The 24,117-nt window shown below is 43.3% G+C and overlaps 1 protein-coding gene across 10 annotated transcripts in view; it reads left to right on the top strand.

The window, feature by feature from the left end:
• LOC310674812 (cation channel sperm-associated auxiliary subunit beta-like) overlaps window positions 1-24,117 on the top strand; it is a 41,825-nt gene that overhangs the window by 6,904 nt on the left and 10,804 nt on the right. For 6 of the 10 annotated variants that reach the window (XM_083434553.1, XM_083434557.1, XM_083434554.1 and 3 more), the window contains 16 exons: window positions 1,729-1,881; window positions 3,078-3,138; window positions 3,863-3,958; window positions 5,439-5,585; window positions 7,225-7,317; window positions 8,464-8,582; window positions 9,830-9,862; window positions 12,093-12,159; window positions 12,605-12,651; window positions 14,182-14,334; window positions 15,730-15,882; window positions 16,675-16,819; window positions 17,583-17,734; window positions 19,045-19,187; window positions 20,098-20,294; window positions 20,985-21,311. In XM_083434553.1, coding sequence (XP_083290679.1) covers window positions 1,729-1,881; window positions 3,078-3,138; window positions 3,863-3,958; window positions 5,439-5,585; window positions 7,225-7,317; window positions 8,464-8,582; window positions 9,830-9,862; window positions 12,093-12,159; window positions 12,605-12,651; window positions 14,182-14,334; window positions 15,730-15,882; window positions 16,675-16,819; window positions 17,583-17,734; window positions 19,045-19,187; window positions 20,098-20,294; window positions 20,985-21,311 — 2,086 coding nt within the window. Of the gene's footprint in view, window positions 1-936; window positions 1,063-1,671; window positions 1,882-3,077; window positions 3,139-3,862; window positions 3,959-5,438; window positions 5,586-6,605; window positions 6,804-6,890; window positions 6,916-7,224; window positions 7,318-8,463; window positions 8,583-9,829; window positions 9,863-12,092; window positions 12,160-12,604; window positions 12,652-14,181; window positions 14,335-15,729; window positions 15,883-16,674; window positions 16,820-17,582; window positions 17,735-19,044; window positions 19,188-20,097; window positions 20,295-20,984; window positions 21,312-24,117 lie in introns of those variants that run through there. The other 4 variants (XM_083434559.1, XM_083434560.1, XM_083434555.1 and 1 more) reach the window with 4 other exon arrangements.

Below are 24,117 nucleotides of genomic sequence, written 5' to 3'. Positions count from 1 at the left end.
GCCTCAGGATATTGTCAGGGATGAAACAAAGGGCAGCCTTGATTGCCCATTTAGAAAGGAAAAGGAAGGATGGCAGGAAGGGGCCTTGGGGTGCAACAGAAGATAAACTTAAACATTTTAGGCCTGGCCTGGTGAAGTCTCTCCCCTCACAGGTCTTCCTTCAGGCATTGCTTCCTTATGAGGAGTCCCAGGGCAGGGGGGGGGGCAAGGCAGGTGGAAGGAGGCCTGGTCTGATGAAGAAAGCCTTGCCAACATTGCCTCAGGATATTGTCAGGGAAAGGAAGAGGAAGAATAGCAGGAAGGGGCCTTGGGGTGCAACAGAAGATAAACGTAGACATTTTAGGCCTTGCCTGAAGTAGTCTCTCCCCTCACAGGTCTTCCTCCAGGCACAGCTCCCTTATGAGGAGTCCCAGGGCTGGAGGGTAGGGCAGGGCAGGTAGAAGAAGGCCTTGCCTGGTGAAGTCTCTCCCCTCACAGGTCTTCCTCCAGGCGCAGCTCCCTTATGAGGAGTCCCAGGGCAGGAGGGTGGGGCAAGGCAGGTGGAAGGAGGCCTGGTCTGATGAAGAAAGCCTTGCCAACATTGCCTCAGGATATTGTCAGGGATGAAACAAAGGGCAGCCTTGATTGCCCATTTAGAAAGGAAAAGGAAGGATGGCAGGAAGGGGCCTTGGGGTGCAACAGAAGATAAACTTAAACATTTTAGGCCTGGCCTGGTGAAGTCTCTCCCCTCACAGGTCTTCCTTCAGGCATTGCTTCCTTATGAGGAGTCCCAGGGCAGGGGGGGGGGGGGCAAGGCAGGTGGAAGGAGGCCTGGTCTGATGAAGAAAGCCTTGCCAACATTGCCTCAGGATATTGTCAGGGAAAGGAAGAGGAAGAATAGCAGGAAGGGGCCTTGGGGTGCAACAGAAGATAAACGTAGACATTTTAGGCCTTGCCTGAAGTAGTCTCTCCCCTCACAGGTCTTCCTCCAGGCACAGCTCCCTTATGAGGAGTCCCAGGGCTGGAGGGTAGGGCAGGGCAGGTAGAAGAAGGCCTTGCCTGGTGAAGTCTCTCCCCTCACAGGTCTTCCTCCAGGCGCAGCTCCCTTATGAGGAGTCCCAGGGCAGGAGGGTGGGGCAAGGCAGGTGGAAGGAGGCCTGGTCTGATGAAGAAAGCCTTGCCAACACTGCCTCAGGATATTGTCAGGGATGAAACAAAGGGCAGCCTTAATTGCCCATTTAGAAAGGAAAAGGAAGGATGGCAGGAAGGAGCCTTGGGGTGCAACAGAAGGTCAAACTTAAACATTTGAGGCGTTTTGGCTAATTAAACCATCTATTGCCTTTTTAATGTGTCGGGGGGGATCTATTGTGGGATTTTTTGCTATTACGTTACATATTTTGTGCTTTTTATATTGTAAACTGCCCTCTGATATTCAGGTATATTAATTTGTTAGATAATGATCATTTTCTCTACTTTAACCCTAAACTGCCTAATTCTCTGTGGCACTTGCCCATGCCAGCCCAAAGCAGTCAAAATCACCTGAGAGAGGGGGAGGGCAAGTTGTCCCACAAAATGAGGATTTCTACCTTCCTTTCCTTTCTGGCTCCTTAAAGCCTTATTTATTGCAGCTTCCGCTTTTGAAATCAACAGTCCAGTTTGTTAGGTTGCCATTTAAAGTTTTAATAATTCCAGGTGTTGTGGATATGTGCTTCGTATGTTAATCCTGGTTTTTTTTCCCCCTTGTTAAAGATTGTCCGCTGTCATCTGTATAATATCAATAAGCCCGACACCCTGGAGAACAGACGGAAGAATCTAGTTCTTTTTACTTCAGCTGGTCTTGCTCCCAGCATCCAGATCTTCAACAGTACCTACTCCAAAGTCTTCTACTTCAAAATGACTCTGGTAAAGCATTGCGGAAGGGCTCATAGCACATCATTTACATGCAAAAGGTGCCAGGTTCACTCCCTGGCTATTTCCGGTTAAAAGGGATCAGGTAGCAGGATCAGGGTTCAGGTAACCTCTGCCTGAACTCAGGACAGCCACTGTCACCGGATACTTATTAAACAATGCCATAACATTCGGCTGGAAACTTACAGTGGTCCAATGTGTAGCCCAAGGACCACATGCAGTCCTCAAGACCTTTTTTATTGGCCCTCAGCAACATTTGACACCCCCTCAGCCCTTGCATTGCCTTCCCAAAGCCAGCTAAGTGAGGTGCTTGGTTTGGGAAAGGAGGCGCCAAGGCTCTGGCAAGGTCCTAGAACCCTATTACCTCCTTCCCGAAGCTGGGAAAGCGCTAACTGCATCAAGGCAGTGTGTGGCCCACAGATTACATGGTCAGAGTACTCTTGCGGCCCACTTGGTATAAAAGTTGGGCCGGCCTCAGCTGGATGGACAAGCAATCTGACTTGGTTTAAGGCAGGTTCCTGAGGTGCATCTGCACTCATGGTTTTAAATGTTATTTCTAAGGTTTTAAACGTTATTTATAAGGGCTACCTGCAAAATTTCATGTTTGGATCTCAATGTTTTGTATAGACATGTCTGCCATATTGGATTTTATTTAGGATAAATGGGTCTTTTGGGAGCAAAATATAACAGAAACAAACAAGATTTCAAACTATAATATCAGTTAGTCCAAGCATTTCTTTAGAAGATGGGTAGGCAAACTAAGGCCAGGGGCCAGATCTGGCCCAATTACGTTCTAAATCTGGCCCGCAGACGGTCGAGGAATCAGCATCTTTTTACATGAGTAGAATGTGCCCTTTTATTTAAAATGCATCTCTGGGTTATTTGTGGGGCATAGGAATTTGTTCATTTTTTTTCTTGAAAACATACTATGTATTCTCAAATATAAGCCAACTTTTTCAGCACATTTTTTATGCTGAAAAAGCCTCCCTCAGCTTATACTCAAGTGAGGCGGGCAGTGGCAGAGAGATGAGCCCTTTCTCACCACTAGTCCCTCTGCCACCGCCGTAAGCTATGAGACTATCAGCTACGAAAATTCATAACTGGAAAATCAGTCCGCACCTAAATGTATGTGACTCTTCAAGTATTTAAGACTAAAAATCTTGGGTTACCATCCTTTCTTTAAACAAAAGGGAGAAGGTGTGGATTCGTGGAGTATTGAAATCAACCGAGAAGAGTTAACATATAATACAGGTGAGAGATTTATAATTTCCACTTATTTATCCTCACTGGCTATTGATGCTTCCTTGTGTTGTTGCTGCTGTTTTTGTACTCACGTAAGGTGGTGAGGACATTTCATTTCAAAGGAAAAATTTTGCACAAAATCCTGCTAGCAGGGGGGAAATTTGACAACTTGGTAGTGACCATTTGGCACAATCTCAAATGGTGCATAAGTAGTATACCAACTTCAGTGGAGAGAAAGCCAGTTTCGGGATAATGTATATTGCACTTATTTTTGTAACTCACTCTATTTGGTGAAGGGTGTGTTATAAGTCTGAATAGAAAAAAAAGAGAAAAATAAATTGGCCAGAAAAAATATGCAGGAATGTTCATTACTAAGAATTCAGTTGAAGAGCAGTGCACCATCGTAGGCAACATTTGAGAAGAGCATGTGGGCATCATCAACTTTGGCGATCGCTCGTAGCCGAGTAATATTGACGTAAGCATACAGCAATATCCACTTGTGTCTATCTGCAAGTGGAATGGGTTTCCACTTGTGCAACAAGTCTTTGCCCCCTGTGGACCCCTGAAATTTGCTCCAGAGGGTTTGGTGGTGGGGATTGCAAGAGGGAGGAGAAAGGGAAACCATGTTGTGTGAGCAAAGGCCTGTTTGCTTGGCGTTGGATATCAACCATAATACTTGTGTACTTATATGACTAATCTGTCTCTGTCTTTCTTGTACATGCCGCTGAAACAGATGTTAATCCAATTGAGGAATGGTTTGTAAAATTTAATATGCATCATGGTTTAAATATGTTCACTACTACGGGAACCTTGTTGGATATCGTACGAGGTACGTCATAGCTCATAGGGAGTGTTTGCGGTTTTGTAAGTAATTCTGGTCTATTGGAAATTAGCACGGACACGAAGTATAAAGTTTTCTGAATTTATTCATATGATATGGAAAGTTATATTTATATTCCGCTTTTTTGGCCCAAAGTCTCCATAGCAGTAAACAACATTGATACATATGAATACAAAAGAATTGAATGATAAAACTGCAATACATCATCATCACAATAATAATAATAATAATATATTATTTATACCCCCACCCATCTGTCTGGATTTCCCCAGCCACTCTGGGTGGCTCCCAACAGAATATTAAAAATACAATAAAACATAATGTGTCACACATAAAAAACTTCCCTGAACAGGGCTGCCTTCAGATGTTTTCTAAATGTCAGGTAGTTGTTTATCTCTTTGGCATCTGATGGGAGGGTGTTCCACAGGGCGGGCGCCACTACTGAGAAGGCCCTCTGCCTGGTTCCATGTAACTTTGCTTCTTGCAGTGAGGGAACCACCAGAAGGCCCTCAGAGCTGGACCTCAGTGTCTGGGCTGAATGATGGGGGTAGAGACACTCCTTGAGGTATACTGGGCCGAGGCCGTTTAGGGCTTTAAAGGTCAGCACCAACACTTTGAATTGTGCTTGGAAACATACTGGGAGCCAATGCAGGTCTTTCAGGACCGGCGTTATATGGTCTCAGCGGCCACTCCAAGTTGCCAGTCTAGCTGCAACATTCTGGATTAGTTGTAGTTTCTGGGTCACCTTCAAAGGTAGCTCCATGTAGAGCGCATTGCAGTAGTCCAAGCGGGAGATAACCAGAGCATGCATCACTCTGGCAAATGAGTCCATGGGCAGATAGGGTCTCAGCCTAGGTACCAGATGGAGCTGGTAGAATGCTGCCCTGGACACAGAATTAACCTGCACCTCCATGGACATCTGTGAGTCCAAAATGACTCCCAGGCTGTCCCCCTGGTCCTTCAAGGGCACAGTTACCCCATTCAAGACCAGGGAGCCCTCCACACCTGCCCGTCCCCCCAAAACAGTAATTCTGTCTTGTCAGTTGAAACAAAATATCATTCTGGTAGGATTTCCAATGGCCACCATCATGAAAAAAAGAGAGTATCCCGTGTGTGTGTGTGTGTGTGTGTGTGTGTTTTACTAAGAACAGGTCTAAGGAAGGTATTCGTTACTTGAAGTGGTCTCCTAGTACTCTTCAATTTCCAGCAGACTTAGACAACCTCGTCTCTTCTGTATGCCTTCACCCACTTCTGTATTTCCCCCTACCTCCCACCACAGTGATGGCAGTCCCATTCCCATTCCCCACCCCAACCCTGGACCAGACCGATAACATCCCTTACTCACCTCCAAGGATGTTCCCACAAATTTCAGAGATAATCACATATTTCCTTCACTCAACTGTATTTTCTTTTTAAGCAAAAAGCAGGAAGAATTTTTGCTTTCTTAAACATTAGTGCTCTTTTGCAGATCCTCTTCTTCAGTGGTTTTGGACCCTTGGTGAAAGCGTGGAAGTTAATGATACATTGTCTAAAGTAGCCGAAATCAAAATAGCAAAAACTCCTTGTGCAAGTGATGTAGCAGTAATTGGTCTGATTTATACAACAAGAAAAATAGGTAAGCGTCTTGCATTTTTACATAATTAGCTGATCCACCAGCTTCGTTTTCCAACTGGGTACAGTGGGATGTAAAAGTTTAAATAAAATAAGTGTACTTGTTTACTCAGAAGTAAGTCCCACTGTGTTGGCTAGTTGGCTCCTATACTTGCTTGGGAGTAAGTCTCATCAAATGCAGTTGGTTTTGCTTCTGAATGCATTTGTTACACTTCTACTACACATGAGTGTTCTGCAACTAGCTGTTAACCTGTGAAATGCTGGCACCGGGTGCATATGTGTCCCCTTGGGGAACATTGTGTGCGAATCTAGGTCTATTATTTCAGGTCAGTAGGGGTGATGGTGGAAACCCTGCTTCTAAAGAGGACTTGCCTGATTCAATCTGAATAGATCACCACCTGGATCAAATCATGAGTCCACTTTAGAATTCACATTCCAGCAAATTCCTTTATGAGATAGTCTGAGAGTTCAGCACTGCCTCTGTTCCTATTTACTTTTTTCCCTTCTAAAATGTTCCATTCTCTAGTACGGTTGCCATATGTCCATAATTTAACTGGTGAAAATAGTGTCCAGGGGAGGATTTCGGAAAATCGGCTAAATGTCCAGAATTTTGAGCTCAACAACTTTGAGTTTCATTATTTTCTAAAATAATGTGTGCTCAAAAGCTTTGAGTTTCTCCCAAAAAGCTCAGCAACTTTTACTTCTAGAAATATGGCAACCCTAGGCAGCAGGGAAAGGCCTTCTTGCTGCCATGTGCTTTGAAAAGAGTAGAGGAGCAAGTTCCCCTTGGAGCAACAGGACTGAGGACATTCTGTTATTCTCAGAGGGCCTGGTGCAGCCTTCATGGACAATTCCCTCTCACAGCAATGGAAAAGACTTTGTTGTTGTTGTTTACAAAAAGATCATTTGAAGTTTTTCAAACCTTGTGCATCGCTGGCACTATTTTAGCTGGGCAAGCAATGACACTTGCATACTGAGCATTCAAAATAGATGGAATAAATGGTAGGTATGCATTTTTTGAAATGGTATCCCCTCCCCCAAAAAAGAAACAATTAATTTGAATTATTTGGTCACTGGTTTGTTTGTTTTTAGTCAAATATGTGTGTGATGGCATGACTGCTAGAGCATTTTGATGAGAATCTCAGGTGGGAAGGAGAGGACAGGACACAACCACTACACTGCAGCGTATTCTACAATAACCACAGGAATACACCAGGGATATGTTTGCAACTGTCCCCCACCCCACCCCATACTGAACCACCTGCTTGTGCTTATTAACTTAGATATGTGGTACTAGTAAAGCAGGCAGACATGCTTTCTTTCAGTGTGTGCAAGTAGGTTTGAGCTGAGTTTTTAAGGTCTGTAACTACATCTGTGGATACAGGGGCACTTATTTCCTGATTTTCCTGCTGTTGGGGTGATAAGTTGTGCTTCTACCCAGGCTCAGCATATATTTGTAAATAAACTCAAATATCACAGAGAAACCTCCAGTCATCTCTTCATCAAAAGCGAACCAAACCAGCTACACTGCTGAAATTTCTGGGAAATATGAAGCTTTATAACAGTGTCATAAATACTGGTAGCCTGGCTTTATACTGTGATTCACTTTTCAGGTAATGCATTGCTTTCTTTTGTATTTGAAGGACTAATTTTAGGATTGACTGACAGTGGATTTATGGATGGGGATACGGTATGGTTTAACTTGTCTGCTACCATTTGTGCCATCTTGGAAAACGGTAATTCTTATTTTCAGTTGTTTAATTGACCCATATGCATTTGCTTTTTATTTGTAGCCTGTCTTACCCCAAGGCCTTAGAACACGTTGCACTTTCATAGAATGTACAGGGTTGGTCCGAATACAGACTACACCCCTAAAATGAGATCTCTCAAAACATAGCTTCTCTATTTATAGGATTGTCACTATAGACTGCACTCAGCTTTTATGTGAGCCAGATTTGGGGGGGGGGGGGGGAGAGTGTGGCCTATATTCAGACCAATACAGTAATTGTAGGTCTCAGAGTGAAGGTTGTGGTGTGATGTCCAGTTCAAAACCCTAGGATCTGAAGAGCCCTCCCTCATCCCTTTTCTTTGGACAGTGATAAGAAAGAATTTCTGCCTCCTTGGGTCCCAAATTTCAGCTTCTTGGCTATGGGAACCCTCATCCCTCAGCATTTAGGGTCTTCTCTCCCTGGGGTGGGATTGACAGGTCAGATTCTACAGCCTGTTTAGGGCTTTTGACTGACGCCAGCCTTGAATCTGGCATGTTGGGCTACTGAGTGCTTTCAGCTGTGGTTCCCAGGGTTGCCATTTTTTTTACTCTGGAGTGCAGACCCTCCAAGTGTCCCTATTTTCCAGAGACAGTCCCAGATTTACAGGAGCTGTCCCAGTTTCTGATTTGATCCCAGAATGCCCCACTTTTTCTTAGGATAGCCCTATTTTCATCAGAGAAATACTGGAGGGTGTGGAGTTATCTAACCCCAAGGCATCTGAAGGCAGCCCTGTATAGGGAAGGTGGTTTTTTAAATGTTTAATGTTTTTATATGTGTTGGAAGCCACCCAGAGTGGCTGGGGCAACAAAGTCAGATGGGCAAGGTCAGAAGAGTCAGCCTCTGTTCTTGCTGCCCCTGAACTTGCCTTTGCTATATCTTTTTTTTTTAAAAATGCAGCAAAGGAGCAGGGTTCGAAAGAGCAGATTTCATCACTCCACCCTCTCTAAAAACCACATAGATCTAGACCTTCTTCAAATGCATATCAGGTGCATGGATTGCCCAACAGATCTGGGTGTCTCAATATGGGTGTAATTTGCCATGTCTATAACAAGTAATGATGGAAGTCTGAGAGATGCAACTCAGGTTACTCACAATGCCTTTTCTCTCCTCAAGATTGTTACGGACTTGCACTTGTGGATCTCACCGTAACAAATACTCGTCTTGTACTCCTCACCTCACTAGGATTATTTATCAGTGATGATCTGCGCATTAAAACTGGAAAGCTGTTGCAGGTACGTATGTGCACTTCTAAATATCCCTGTGTCCCCTTCCCCCAATCATCTAATGTTTTAAAAACCACTGGTAAGCATACTGCGAAAAACTAAGTTTGGAAGATCTCCAATGCCATACATGTCTGCTCAGAAGACAATCTCATTCAGCCTAAGACTATATCCCTACTATACACATTTTCCTGCAAGTAAGTCCCATTGAACATGGTGAGAACTACGTCTGAGTAGGCACATCTAGGATTGCGTTGTTAATCTGTGTACTAATTGTTCTCTTCCCAGTTCACCTGATGAACTAAGTGTATGAAGAGGCTAAGCTGGTTGCTCCAGCTTAGCTGCATGGCATTCACAAGCCATTCTTGTGTTCCTATATCAATAGTTTAGAAACTTTCACCACTTTGGAACTAAACCAAGTTTTACTGCCTGTGCAATGTTTCTGATTGATGTGTGGAAAAGCATATGAACCAGACCTTTGAAGAGAATTTGTATGTGAACCATTTTAACCTTACCAAACATGTGGTCTTTTTCTATGCTAGGGGAAGTGGGAAACTTTGGAAGGAACTTGAAAGGGCAAATTTTAAAGGTCTTAACAGCCTGGAGCAACCTAGCCAGATGGGCGGGGTATAAATAATAAAAAATATTATCATATTCCCATGCTTCACTTTTGCTGCATATTTTGTGATTTTAAATATCTGCTGGGGTCTCTCAATAAAGAGTACTTGCCCCAAACTTGGATCTTGGTATCCAGGACTTCTCCTTTGTGTACCTATTTTTTCTTTGCACCAACAGTAGCTTTGCTGCAATTAATAGATACCTCTTATATTAAGATCAATCTCTGTGGCCCTGCTTCAGGAGTGCTACCTTTAGAAGTGAAGGGGGTTGTGTCAGGGCCTTTTCTGTTGTAGCCCCTTTGGAACCCTCTCCCCAGAGAGTTTTGCTGGCACCATTGTTGAATTATTTTTAGTGATGGGTATGGTACTTTATTTTCCTTAGGTGTTTTAGCTGTCGGTTTGTAGCTATTGCTTCTTTCCTGTTATCTCACAGGAAAAGTACATGCCCTGGCTAGGTTGCCCCAGGCTGTTGGTGGAGACAGGCTTCTTATGTCACTCAAAACAACCAATGATCATGTTAATAATATTGAGTGTAAGTGGTAAATGAATATATAAAGTAATACACTTGTGAAATTGCTTGTGGAAAGTGTGGGAGAGAAAGTGATGATCCATACAATTTGGTCTTATTGTGTTTTATTTCAGTTCGGCAAACCAACCTTATGTGGCTTTGAAATGGTGAGAAATTGCTAAATGTTGTGTTTGTTGTTCTCAGTGGTGTGTTTTTTAACATCTCACAAATAATGTTTTCTGAAACTCTTTCTGGCATTCATTTTGTTAGCCATTTAGAAATAAGTGTCCCTAGGATCATAAATCATGTAGTATACGGATCCTAACAATGAAATCCAGAGACCCTGGTACACTGGGCAGAATGCTAACATTGGCTTAGTATTGACATCAAATGTGTTGTCAGAATCCTATGCATTTCCAGCTGCAAGTTCAAATGTAAATGGCAGCACTCTAAAGGAGAGAAAACATAGCAATATATTGTGATACACACACACACACCCAGCACTGACACAATGCAATCTCTGTATGCTAGGCAACTGACACCGGCAAGTCAGCTGTGTTGCTTCCATGCCCTCACCCACCTCGATGACACATAGAAGACAGAAGCTTGCAGGCACACACACAGAGCCGAATAAACATAGCTTTCTAGCGACAACACAATTGACAGGAAAACTCACAGGGAAGAAAGGTTGGCTAGCTCACCAGAACCCTTGGGTGGCTTTATGGCTCCCCTTGGGAGATGACGTTAGACAGAGGATCCACAAATGTCGGGGTCTGAGCAAACAGCGCCTCAGGAAGGAATGTTTTGACAACGTGAGGGAAGGACCACAATGGGACAAGTTATTCCTTCACCAGGAACCAGGCTGAGGTAGCAAACAGAGGGAGGACTTAAGGCCTGCCAAGCAGAAATATGGAATTAAGGCATCTCTCACAACTGTCATGCCAAAGGCACAAAATGGGAGGTTGCACCTTACACTCCAGCTCCCTTAGCCACACAGCTATACAAGCACCAGAATGTTATTTTTCACTCCCTAGCTTCCCACAGCATCAGGAATCAGTTGATTGATGGCCAACGCCTTGCTTTTTATTTTCTCATAAGACACTGAATTTCATTTCTCCACCCCACCCCACCCCATGCTGACCAACTGCATGGTTTATGGACAGGAGAATTATTGGGCCATCTTTGTTTTCATTTTTATTATGTACTCTGTGTTATTTTATTGAAATTTTGTGTTGTGAACTGCCCTGAGTTATAGGTTATAGGGTGGTATACTACTACTACTAGTAGTAGTAGTACTACTAATGGTTTATCACAGTCGCAGTTCACAGAGGAATTGTGAACTTTGAAGTGCTGAGGGATGTGTGTAGATGAACTCCTTTTACTCTTGACCCAGTCACAGACTCATCCTGGAGATTGCTGGAGTAACAAGCTGAATGAGGGTTGGGGGAAGGGATCCCTCTTGGCCCATTCCCATTAATACAGAGAATAGAGCTATAACTCACAAAAACTTTTATAAATTGCTTAGAGGCTATTGCAATTAAGCAGTATAAAATTACTGTGATAAAGCAGTGAGTTTTGAAAGCAAGACACAGGATAGTGCATTGTAGAGTTCCAGTTGCTGTTTCTACTTGTGTGCTATAATTTCAGAGGACAAGAGGAATTGGGTCCCATTGAGGCCATATAGCTATCCTTTGATCTGTGAATTCCCTGACAAGGTTATATAAACAGCTGTCAATGTGTTAAATCAGAATTCTGTGCTGCATGAGAAGAACAGAAAGAGGCAGTGGGGTAGTAGTTTTGGGGAGGCATTTTGTTTCATTTGGCAGGAGCATTTTCACTTAAACCCTTTCTTTTCTCCTGACTATCATTGGGAGCTGGAATGAGATCTTGGGGAAGTTGGTATCTCAACTACAACTTGCTCTGCTTCTGACACAGTGGAGTAGTGTGGGGGGTGCAGGGGGGCCGGCCGCACTGGGCGCAACATCTGGGGGGGGGGGCGCTCGCACTTGCAGTGCTAAAATCAGTGCTAAAATCCACGGGTTAGGGGGCGCAAATTACTTGCCTTGACCTGGGTGCTGACAACCCACGCTACGCCACTGTTCTGACATCTCTGTAATTCTGTCTACTTTTGGCCATCAGTTCGCTTGAGTTGTTCCGCCACCAGCACCACTACTAATATCACTGGCATTGCCACTAGAAACTAGAAAGCTAGTGCTGTTTTCTGACATTTGACAGTATTGTCCACTGTCTTCCTTGGCTCCACAGAGGTTTTTAGGCAATGTGTGATAGTTAGAAAGGACGACTAGTGCCTCAGCAGACGCTTTCAGAATCTTAACAGCTATACTGTGCAAATTCACTTGGCATGCTAAGTATTTCCTTGTCTTTTTCCACCCACAGGATGATTATCTTAAAGCTGAAATATGGTACAGCCTCCAGTGTCTAGCTAACAAAGAATTATATGAAAGTAAGAAAACCAGGGATTCAGCTAGATTGGTAAAGAAAAAGTGATTTATATGTGTTGAATCTGTAACTTGAAGCCATGGATACTCCAACGTTATGGAGAAATATAGCTGTGTCATCTACTGTCCTAATGTCTGCTTCCAATGTCTTCATGTAGCTGTTGAATAGCATGGGGGACAAAATAGCACCCTGCAAAATTCCATAGTGTAAGTGGAGGCAAAGAGTGCTCCCGCAATGCTTTCCTGCAATAAACCAGCTCAAGGCAGAGAGCATGCCTCTCCGCTCATACACACTTATATATTTTAAGGCATGTCACATAAATAATTTCAAAATTTCACCCTGAGTTCTTTTTAAATGTTCACATGAAACTGCGTTGATGCCTTTTGTAAACTATATTTTAGAAGTGCAAGCACTGAGTTGTAGCTAATATATTTCTGCTTTTCTTGCAGCGGACTATGTTAGTCTGTCATTCAACAAAGATAAGTCATTGAGCCAGGTAAGGCAAGTGGCGATAAAACCTTATGAAAATTTGCCGATGTATAGTTGAGGTTTGGTGCATTCTGTTCAGTACATAATTTGACTTCCTGGCCACCTTGGCAGATTAATGTTCAGAAATCAAAAAGACAGTTGAGCCAATTTATTACTGGAAGCTTTTGTGGTCGCTATCAGAGCTTTTCAGGAACTGGCTGCCATATGCTACTAGGATAAGTTCAAAGTTTTTGTATTTATTTACAAAGCCCTTGGCTTGTAGCATAAGGAGCTTATGATAGCATAAGGAGCATCTCAACCTTTAGATCACTACCTGATCACTGAGGTCTTTGGAGGAGTCACTGTTTGGGGTCCCCACACGTCCTTGTATTCACCAAGGGCCTTTGGTTCAGTACTGTGGGTCCAAAAAAGCAGGTTCAGAGCCCCAATCCAGAACAGGCTTCTGATCCAGGCTTCTGAGTCCCACAACAGTTTCTGGCAGAAAATTCTATCAACCTCACTTCAGTTTGCCTCTGCGGATGCTGTGCAGGAAAATTGAAGTCACAGGTGAGTGATTTTCAGCAGAAGAAAACTGGTGCCAGGCAAGATGAAGATGAAGGCATTTTGCAACAGTTTTTTCTTCAAAATAAAAATGGCCAGTTTAAACATATACACAGGCCCTGCTTTCTGCCTGCTAGCCATGCAAAAATTCACAAAATGTCCAAATGTAAAGAATTATTCTATGCCTCGCTATACACTCCACAGATTCAGATATCTGAACATCCGGAGTTTACCCACTTTCTTAATTCCTTGCATGTTTGTGCTTTGCTAGTCGGTGGCAGCTATTTGGGGGAAGAAACCATGCAGGGAGGGAGGGAGCAAGAGAGATCGGAGAAATCAGAGCAGGAGAGATTGGACAATTCATTTCCCCCACTTAGTCTTTCTTTTGCTGTTAAGCTGCAGCCATCTCAGGAAGAAACCATGGAGAGACAGGATTGGGGGGGGGGGGATCATACAAAGACCGGTTAGAAACATTTGCACAGGAATTGATGGAAATGATGTGAATGCTTGCCCATCAAATGATTTCCAGGGAATGCATGGTGTTTGGTTAGTAGGACCTGTGTGTACTTTTTTAAAAGCATCAATAATGTGCAATTTGGCCCTTGCTCTTGTAAAATCTTCTTGCTTTGCTTCTTGTTTGCTTAATACAGGAGAGGCCTGCTGAGTGGAGCACTGACAGCGAGTTGCTGCCACTTACCAGGAAGGAGGACAGGAGGGGCAAGGTAATGGGGAAACCACTGCTGCATGGGTGCATCATCATCATCAACATCATCATGTTGGTGCACCGTACAGCTCTGACCTTTCTGTTGCCTTGGCCCTCCACTTCTCCCTCCTGGTCAGTGGCAGTGGCTGTCCATTGCCCCTTCCCACTAGCCACTCCTGTATATTCAGAGCTCAGTGGATTCTTTAGCAAAGCTTTTAAGTTCAAACAACGATGTATTTCCAAATCGATTACTTTGCATCCTTTTCTTCTTGTTTTTTATTTTTTAAAAAACAGGAATCCACTTGTTTCTATAGCAATGATACATTTCAAAAATGGCACAGCTGCTTGCCTCACAAAATGAAAGGTGAAGGGCACTTTTCTAGACGGGTGGTTTCTTTTCTCGTTGATTATGAACAGAACACTGGCATCGCTTTGTTATCTCAACAGGTACAATGCATCAAAGGACTCCTTTTTAATTGATAACTCTGAACAGATGGCAATTTGCTGCTCTTGTTTAGAATGGATTCTCATTTTTGTGATCTGATTTATGGTTTGGTGAAAGCATTTTAATTGAATTAGAAAGGGGGCAGTTCGCAATGGATGGGACAACTGATTGAAAGCCCCCTCTCCCCATTTTCCCTGGGTGACCCACCAATATCAAACCTGTGTCCTGCAATAGCCTCAACTCCCTCCCCACCCCACTGCCAAGCTGAGTTCCTTCCGGAGGAGTGGTGGGATGTTAATTAACTAATTAACACATAAACTTCCACAGTTCACCTAAGTTCACAGGTAGTCTATGAATGCCTTTCTGAAGAATATAGATCCTTCTGTTCCCTTTCAGTTCCATGATTCCAATATATATATTGGATATTTTCTCCAAAACAATGGCTATGGTGATGTTTTAAAAAGGAAACATTTTAAAATGAGGCATTGTATCTTCTGGTGCTCTGATCCCTGCAATTGTTGTCTTTTCTAAAACATCTCTTCTTCTTTGTCAGTTACAAATGCCACAGGTGCCTTCTCCCTCCCTTAGAACAATAATTAGGCAATATATTTTTGATTGCCCCTTAGAAGGCAGAGGAAGTGCCCAGATAGATTGCATCTGGGCACCTCTTCTACTGCATTCTTAAGGTCAGTAAAAGGGTGTTGTTGTTGTCTAATTGCTCTTGGCACTTTCCTTCCCTCTGAGGCACGAGGGCATTCAGCGAACTAAACGTCCCGAATCTGGGACTCATAGGTGCCAATTCCCTGGGGCCCTGGGTGCTCAAACACCCACAAAATTCCCCATGAAGGGGCCACGCACCCACAAATTTTGGTGTCAGGGCCAAGCATGCGGCATGGCACCCACGACCCTGGGCAACCACGACCGCAGGGCTAAACTTTCACTCCTGCTGGGACTTTGAGGCCTGTCTAACAAGGACTTTCTGAAGAGGCAAAAGCAGCAGTGTGGCAGAGAAGAAAATGAAATCCATACTTGGATTACTTGATCTTCTTGCAGCAGAAGGGCATTCTGCCCATCTGAGTGCAGTTCTGGCTCCATATGGCAGCTGTTTGAGCCAGCACTTCATGTATGTTCCCTTTTCTCAGCTTCTTTTCTGAACTTAGAGATCCCAGCCTCTCAGAAAGTGCTTATTAGCTGTGCCTAAGGGATGAACCAGGGCCTTCCCTTCAATGAACGCCTTCCTGGCAATGAGAAGGTCTTAACCAAGTATAAATTGGCTCTTGTTAGGCAACTATACCTGCCCAGTTCTAACACTCTGCTTGGACACTGTGTTTCTGCTGTATCATTTCTTTCTTTGATAATGCATATGTTTAACTGTGTTTCCTTCTTTTTCTTCCTAGAATCGGGCATTGATATCAGTGCATAAGTTAACAGACGGCAGCATGAATAAAAAAAGAAAATTCCCAGCCTTCTGGTTTCCAGATCCGCGATTTATACCAAAAGGATTGTATTTTCACACAAACAGCCATTTTCTGTATGCATATGGCAATCAGGTGTGTAAGAAGGAAGGTGTATTAACAACTGGCACATAGTGTACAAAGGTGGCATTCCAACCCCCAACCTCTGTCAAGCGGTAGTAGGATTCTGGGGGTTCCAGACCCCCAACCTGCGGCCGTGTTTCCCTTGAGAATCAAGACACAGAAGTAACACATCCTCCAACATTTCTCCGATGAAAATAGGAATGCCCCATTCCATAACAATAATTCTACTTTTATACCCCACACATCTTACTTGGTTGCCCCAGCACTCTGAGCAGCTTCCAACGTATGTAAAAACATAATAAAACATTAAACATTTAAACACCCCAGTATACCTGAAAGAGCGTCTCCACCCCCATCATTCTGCCTGGACACTGAGGTCCAGCGCAGAGGGCCTTCTGGCAGTTCCCTCACTGTGAAAAGCAAAGCTACAGGGAACCAGGCAGAGGGCCTTCTCGGTAGTAGTACCCGCCCTGTGGAACGCCCTCCCATCAAATGTCAAAGAGATAAACCTGACATTTAGAAGACATCTGAAGGCAACCCTGTTCAGGGAAATTTTTAATGTGTGACATTTTAATGTATTTTTAATCTTTGTTGGAAGCTGCCCAGAGTGGCTATGGAAACCCAGCCAGATGGGTGGGGTACAAATAATAAATTATTATTATTATTATTAGGTCACTTCAGTGCTGCTAACACAGTGGTTTGACTTCACCCCTAGAGGCGCATTCCATTGTCTCTCAAGACAGATGGATGCCAACAAAGATCTCTTATACAATATTCATTATTGTCTCTCTCCCTCCCTTTTAGGTGTGGGTTTCTTATGATGGAGGCGGCACTTTTATACCATTTTTCACCTTAAATTCTGAGACGATTATAGAGGTAGATTCATGTGTTTACACCCAAGCGATTATATTTGTGACTGACTCGGCAAACCTTTACTACACTAAGGCAGGTAGGAAAACATTAAAAAGTGGAGTCTCCTGCAGTTTTTGAAGACTCAAATATGAGATTAGGCTAAGAAACCAGATTCCCCAACCTTTGTGTTCTCATAGCTAGATAGGGAGAAACAAGTGGAAGCACCTGATGCACCTAAGGAATTCACTCTCTGCTGGGCAGAACCAGGGAGCCCTAAGGGTGCCCAAACCAAGAACCATGTAGACTAGAGACATAGATGCACTGCATCTTCTATGACTTCTACCTTAAGTGAGATTGCAGGAACTTGGGTGACCAACAGCAAAGGCTATTATCTTGCCTCCTGATGCCCCTATTTTCACATTATTCTCCAGGGAATAAATGCCCTATGCATTCTGCTTGCTGATATCTCATAGTGTAGCATGGTTGGCTGGGATCCAAAGAGCTGTTGCAATCTTCTAGTGGATCTTGGGGACTCCTAATCCACTCATTTGTTGCTGCAGCACCCTGCATCTACCTTCCAAAACCCTCCACTGCAGATCAATCCATTCAGACCATGAGGCACAAGGAGCTTCTCCCAAAAAGGAACAACACCTCCTTGCATGCTTCAAAGTATTTGACCACATATGGCCTTGTTAGATCTTGGCCCTTAGGAACTATTGTCAGAAGTTGCATAATTTAGATATACATTTTCCTGGTCAAAACGATCTATTTCCTTATTGCATTGATTAAATATGGGTTGGAAGAGCTGTTGATCTCTCCAAATATTCACAGAAACCTATTATATTTCCCCTTTTCTGTAGGTGTACTGAGATATGCCAAGCTTATCCCTCCAGCAAAGGGTATCTTCAACATGTACTTTGACCACCTGGGAATATTAAATCATATTTCTCTGAATGATTCAATTGCCACATTTGTAAAAGAGACGAGTGTGGATGTGGACACTTTTTTGAAGGTTAAGGATGCTTTTGATGCGTGAATGAAAAATGTCTATGAGATTGTAATAATTGTTGTTCTTGTTAAGGACAAACCTTCACTCTTCCAAAATGTCAAAGTAGGAAGCTAGTGCTAGAATGGACACTGGAGTCATTAATCCAGCATTTTTTCACCTCTATCCAGATATCCTTATAATAGATTTAATTCTTTTTTTAAAAAACATTAAAAGTTGAATTCAGAAAAGCCACCATTATAATGGGTTACAGCAAGAAAGACAATTCTGTGGCTCCTGAAAAAAATAGCTGCTCACTGCTTTCTGGGGGGGAGTGGGGCCGACGTTTGCGGTCCCTCAAGCTCTGGTCTCACGTGCTCCAGTCATTGCAGGAAATCTCTCCCCAGTCCCAGGAACCCTGGTCGATTCCCTGCCAAGAAGGACCATTAAAGCTGGCAGTCTGGGCATTGGCTGTTTCTCCTGCCTGGCCTGGCAGCAACACCTTGAAAGGCGGTGGGCCTCAGCGGCGCAGTCGGGTCCCAATAGCTCAATCCGAACCATATTACCTGTATATGTGCCCCATATGCCGAGGGATTGCATTAATGAAACTTCCAGAAAACCATTGGGTTTGCCCCACCCCCTTAGCACAGGCAAAGTCACATAATGCTTCAACTAAGTTGCCACCTTCAATTCCTTCACTTCTTTCAAGTGGGACTTGAAAGTGCTTAGCTTTAACTGACTCCTACCATTATCTTCAGGACCTTGAGCAAATACTAATTTTTAAAAACATAGTCTTGTACTCATTAGAAATTTAAGAGAAACTAGGGAGAAATTTAGTACTATCAGTATTACTTTGTGATTACTGCAGCTATGTCTGTGCTGCTTAATTACCAGTTTCTAAGCAATTTCTTTTCTGATTGCTATTATAAATTAAATTATCCCTTAGTGTGGTGTGGAGCCAGTGTGGTGTAGTGTTTAAGAGCGGTACACTTGTAATCTGGTGAACCGGGTTCGCGTCTCCGCTCCTCCACATGCAGCTGCTGGGTGACCTTGGCCAATCACACTTCTCTGAAGTCTCTCAGCCCCACTCACCTCACAGAGTGTTTGTTGTGGGGGAGGAAGGGAAAGGAGAATGTTAGCCGCTTTGAGACTCCTTTGGGTAGTGATAAAGCGGGATATCAAATCCAAACTCTTCTTCTTCTTCTTCTTCTTCTTCTTCTTCTTCTTCTTCTTCTTCTTCTTCTTAATTCCCATTTATTCCTAAGCTAGTTTAGCAAGTTTTTTATCTATAAACGCATGAAAAAAATAATATAATTAATTTTCTCACTTTGTTCCAGGATATTGACTTAGGTTTTGAATTTCCTTTGGCTGTACAGTATATCACTGAAGAGCAAATGTTACTTTTAAACCACAAGCCACGGATGATAACAAAAGATGAGAGATTCAGTAGTCTGCAAAGAGGCAAAAGATTAGATTATGGGTAAGTATCAATAACAGCATATGTTTTGTTAACAAGCAATGTCTTGTTCTGTTGGGTTTTTCTTTTTAATGTACCCTGCTATTTTACAGAATATAGCAAAATAGCATCTCTCTAATTTGGTTAAATTGTTCAGAGGGTTGCCGCTTTCTTGTTCTGCCTGCTCTTAGAACCACTTTGTACTAACATTTGCAACGTATACTGTGTAATACAAGTTTCAAACAAAACTTGTAGGCTTCAAAAATATATCAGTAGGTGATGTGTGTGTCGTAGGAAATTGGAAATGGTTTCTGCAGTGTGTATGATGATGACATGGTTTCCCATGACTTCATCATCTGGGGGGGATGGGGACCCACCACCACATTTGGGAGCAAAGACTGCTGGAATCTGCTGTCTTCCAGGGATGTGATATTGCTAGAGCCAGAAGGAACAGGTTCAGATAATATGGCCCATGAAGTATTGCACCTACTAGGTTTACCAAACATGGAGATTAAGGGGTATTTTTGTGTGATAAGAAATACATTTGATTTTGATTTGATTTAATACTTGTATTCTGCTTTCCCCACAACAAATGTTGAGTTTAAAGTGGCTCACAGTAACAATAATACCATTACAAGTTAACAGACATTGTGATCATGGTAGTAAATTCAAAGCACAGGAGAATATAAAGCTAAAGACAAATTCATCAAACAATTACTACAATTCAATACAAAATCAAAATGATTCAAAAGATCAGAAATAGCTGCTGAACAGCAGCCCTGTGCCAGCTGACATGCTTGAAATCACAATTTTCTCTTAGCACTATTTTCCAGCAAGGGAATCTTAGGAACTAGTCAAAATTCGTTAAAATTCATTAGATGTGTGATCTGACATCATCAAGGTGGTATTAAATGTATGCTTCTTTTTAATTTAGGCCAGGAGGATCGTGTATAATCAGAGAGGTTTTTAGGACGCCAGCTCCTCCGGGCTTTATATCAGCTGTACTGGTAGATGTTCTAGATCGGTTTCCTGTTGAATCTAAAACTGCTAGCCCTTGTACAGCAAATACTTTAAGAGTTTTGCCCCCTACAGGAGGCAGTATATCATACAGGCTTCAGCTGACTTCTCCAGGTTTGTGCATCACCTGATAATGAAAAGTTTTTGGAAGGAGGGTCTTTGGCTTATGCTAATCACACGTCAGGGGGGAAATATATAGGAAAAGAATTGTAGGGAATACTGTTCATCTAATGAATATGCCCAGCATTTCCTAATTTCCTATGTAGCCTCTTTTATATGTTCCTCGCCATCCGGTCATTTTTATTTCTACTAGATCCCCTTCCGAAATCAACAGCCAGCCAATCAGTCTCCAATTATGTGTAAATTCATACTTTTCTTATGGAGACAAAATGGCAAAATGAAGGGAGGGTACGGAAGGTGTATCCCAGAAAAGTAAGGTAAGGGGTTAATCTGGTAGCCCCATAAAAAGAAGAGAAAGAGCCCCCAATTTCCAGCCTGTGAATGAAGCATGAGATTTCAGCCTTCACTTGACACTGCCTTCATTTCTGAGGTTTCTGGCAAAATAGAAAGTTTCATGAGCTGTGGGAGTTACAGGGCTGCTGTTGACTAGGAGAGCCACACAGGTAGTGACAGTCTGTCAAAAATTAGGAATGTAAACTTTATATCAAAGAAGCCATAGCTTCAGATCAGTTTATCTTTTGTGTAAATTAAGCATATTCCTAGCAGCAGCAGCAGCAACAACAACAAAAGGAAATGCAGCTTCTGCACATTGAATGATGTTTTCATTATTTTCTTGTTTTCCAGGTGTGAATATATTTAAACCAACCGATCTTGAGAAAACAGTGGTGATTCCAGGCAGTAGCAGTTTCTTCATTATTCAAGTTGTGGATGACCAAAATGCTTTAGGAGATGCTACTATGCCTAATAGGGTGCCTTTAAATACAGACATTCCACCTGGGAGGTGGTTCTTGTATGACTTTGGCACTGCAAATGCCAGAAAATGGAAAATTGTTGTTGACATATGTAGATATACAATACAACAGTTTGATGACCTACCACGCCATGCCATTAAATACTTGGATATTGGGTCAAAGCTGGAATTTAAATTCAGAGTGACTCCAGTTAATGTAGGTAAGACTGCATATATTTCTTGTCTCTCCGCTCTTCAGTATTCTCTATAAAATGTCTGAAAGTGTTTGAAATCATATGAAAGCAAACTCTTTATAAATTATAATCCTCTAATAATTTAGCTGACATTCAGCAAAATGTATTTTACATATATTTTTATATGCATAACGGCTTTTAAAAATGTAATAATAAAAATAATTATAACCAAGATTTATCAAATAAACTATCAAAGCTTATCTGACTTCCATAATTTTTGCAGATGTTACATGCTGTGTGTGTGAGAGAGAGAGAAGGATTTGGTCATTTGTATCCAAAACTATATTCCATTAAAAATCCTTCAAAAATAAATTAAAAGGCAGATATATTCACAAATATTTTAAAAAAAGCACCACACAGAATTCTGTTTGCAATAATAAATCTTAATATTTCCATCTTTCAAAACATAGCAAGTCCTAGATTTGCACTCAATAACATTTTATATTTCTTTGTACACCCAATTGTTGTTGTTTAGTCGTGTCCGACTCTTCGTGACCCCTTGGACCAGAGCACGCCAGGCACTCCTGTCTTCTGTATACCCAAAGAGAAGTCCAATTTGTTATATGTATTAATTCAGCCATTGAAATAGCAAATGCCTTCAATTTGCTTATTCCATCCTTAATTGATGGTATATTGGAAAATATGTTATTTTTTGCAAGGAATTCATCTTGATTGCTAATAGTGCTGTTGCTAGAAAGCCACTCCCGAGCTTGAGAGGGGGTGGGGTTGTGGGCTCTCGCCCGCGACCACAGTCTCGCGGGGCTGGGAAGCCCCGCGGGAAAGTCAGGGATTCCCCGGCCTTAATTATTATGCATCTCCCCCGGGCCAGCCAATCGGCTGGCGAGGGGGCGGGGCCGGCCAGGGCAATGTAAGGTCAGGGCTGCCCTGGCTCGCCCCTTTCTCTCCTCGCACCGGCTCCAGATCGCTCCAGATCGGTCGTCCGTCCTCGTCAGCTGGAAGCAGGGAAGTATCTTTGCGGTTGGGGCGGGGGTGTTTTCGGTTGCTTCGGCGTTGCCCACTTTGCAGTTTGCTTGTGTCCTGGCTTTGTTTCGGCTGCGTGCTGCATCAGGCTGCTGTTTGTCCCTAATTGGAAGCTAGCGTCATTTCCCACGAGTGTCTGTGCCTGTGTTCCTCCTTATTACTCTTGCGTCTTTTCCCAGCCACCCCCCCCCCCCCCGGTATCCACAATTTCCTACTGTTGAACTGACTGATCTGCCGCAGCCTCCCCTCTCGGGACTCCTACTGTTGAACTGACCGATCTGCCCCTGCTTGTGCGTGGTTTTGGCTGCTTTGTTTCCGTTGGGGATTCCCCCTCTGCCTGACCTGCTGGGGAATCTGTTGTTGAGGGGTTTATTTCCTTGCCGCCCTTTCCAGCTCCCCCCCCCCCTTTTGTTAGCAGCCAGCCTTCGCTATCTGCACCTCTTGCCCAGTGCCGTGGTTGGGGCTTGGGGAGAAGGTTTGGGGGTTCCTGCCTGCCTTAAGCTGTAGCTGGTTTTACGGACACGTGTTAGAGTTAGTTGAACTGACTGATCTGCCGCAGCCTCCCCTCTCCTGACTCCTACTGTTGAACTGACCGATCTGCCCCTGCTTGTGCGTGGTTTTTGGCTGCTTTGTTTCCGTTGGGGATTCCCCCTCTGCCTGACCTGCTGGGGAATCTGTTGTTGAGGGGTTTATTTCCTTGCCGCCCTTTCCAGCTCCCCCCCCCCTTTTGTTAGCAGCCAGCCTTCGCTATCTGCACCTCTTGCCCAGTGCCGTGGTTGGGGCTTGGGGAGAAGGTTTGGGGGTTCCTGCCTGCCTTAAGCTGTAGCTGGTTTTACGGACACGTGTTAGAGTTAGTGCGCAGGGGGCCCAGCCGGCCAGTGGGTGCTGAGCATAGAGGTCTTGCCATCATACATTTCTGTCTGTTTGGCTGCGTTTGTCTCACATTTAGGTTTCTGCCCTTTGTGTTACTGTTCCTATTGTTAGCTTAAACTTGCTTTATTTCCGAACTCCCCCCCACCATTTTCTGTTGACGAATAGTAGCACAATCTACCTGTTTCTTGTTATTTTGTTAATATGTTAATATGTTATTTTTTGCAAGGAATTCATCTTGATTGCTAATAGTGCTGTTGCTAGAACAAACAAAAATGACAACAGGATGAGGCCTGCCAAGCACCTTTAGTTAAATTAAATGCCGATGAAGTAATCCCATTTGTATAAACTCTTCAGAACAGATCTGTTTATTCATTATGTTTGTCAGATGCTTTCTACAAAACCTCGGAACTCGAACGTAATCTGTTCCGGAAGACCATTCAACTTCCGAAACGTTCAAATTCCAAAGTACAGCTTCCGATTGGTTGCAAGAGCTTCTTGCACTCAAGTGGAAGCCGGACAGATGTTCAAGTTCCAAGGAATATTCGAAAACCGGAACACTTCCTTCTGGGTTTTTGGCATTCAGGAACTGAAACGTTCGGCAACGTTCAAGTTCCAAGGTTTGACTGTACCATGATGAATGGTACTGAAAAGCCACTGAGAACTCCAAGAGAACTGAGAAGGTCACACCTCCCCTCCATATCTGTCTTGGTAAAGGTCACTCCACATGGCATCCAAGGCAGTTTCTGTGCCAGAACCAGGCATGAGACCCAACTGGAATGGGCCCAGAAAATCAGGGCTTGGAGGTAGCCACCTACCAACCACTTGAACACCTTCCCCTTCATTTTGAAGAAAGGTTTGTTTCAAAATGTATATGTCATATAGATTTTGAAACTAGCGGGATATCCTATTGACTCCCATC

Source organism: Podarcis tiliguerta (genome assembly GCF_965153285.1).
Source record: "Podarcis tiliguerta genome assembly, chromosome: 1".
NCBI lineage: Eukaryota > Metazoa > Chordata > Lepidosauria > Squamata > Lacertidae > Podarcis > Podarcis tiliguerta.
This window is presented reverse-complemented; position numbering and strand designations above follow the sequence as displayed.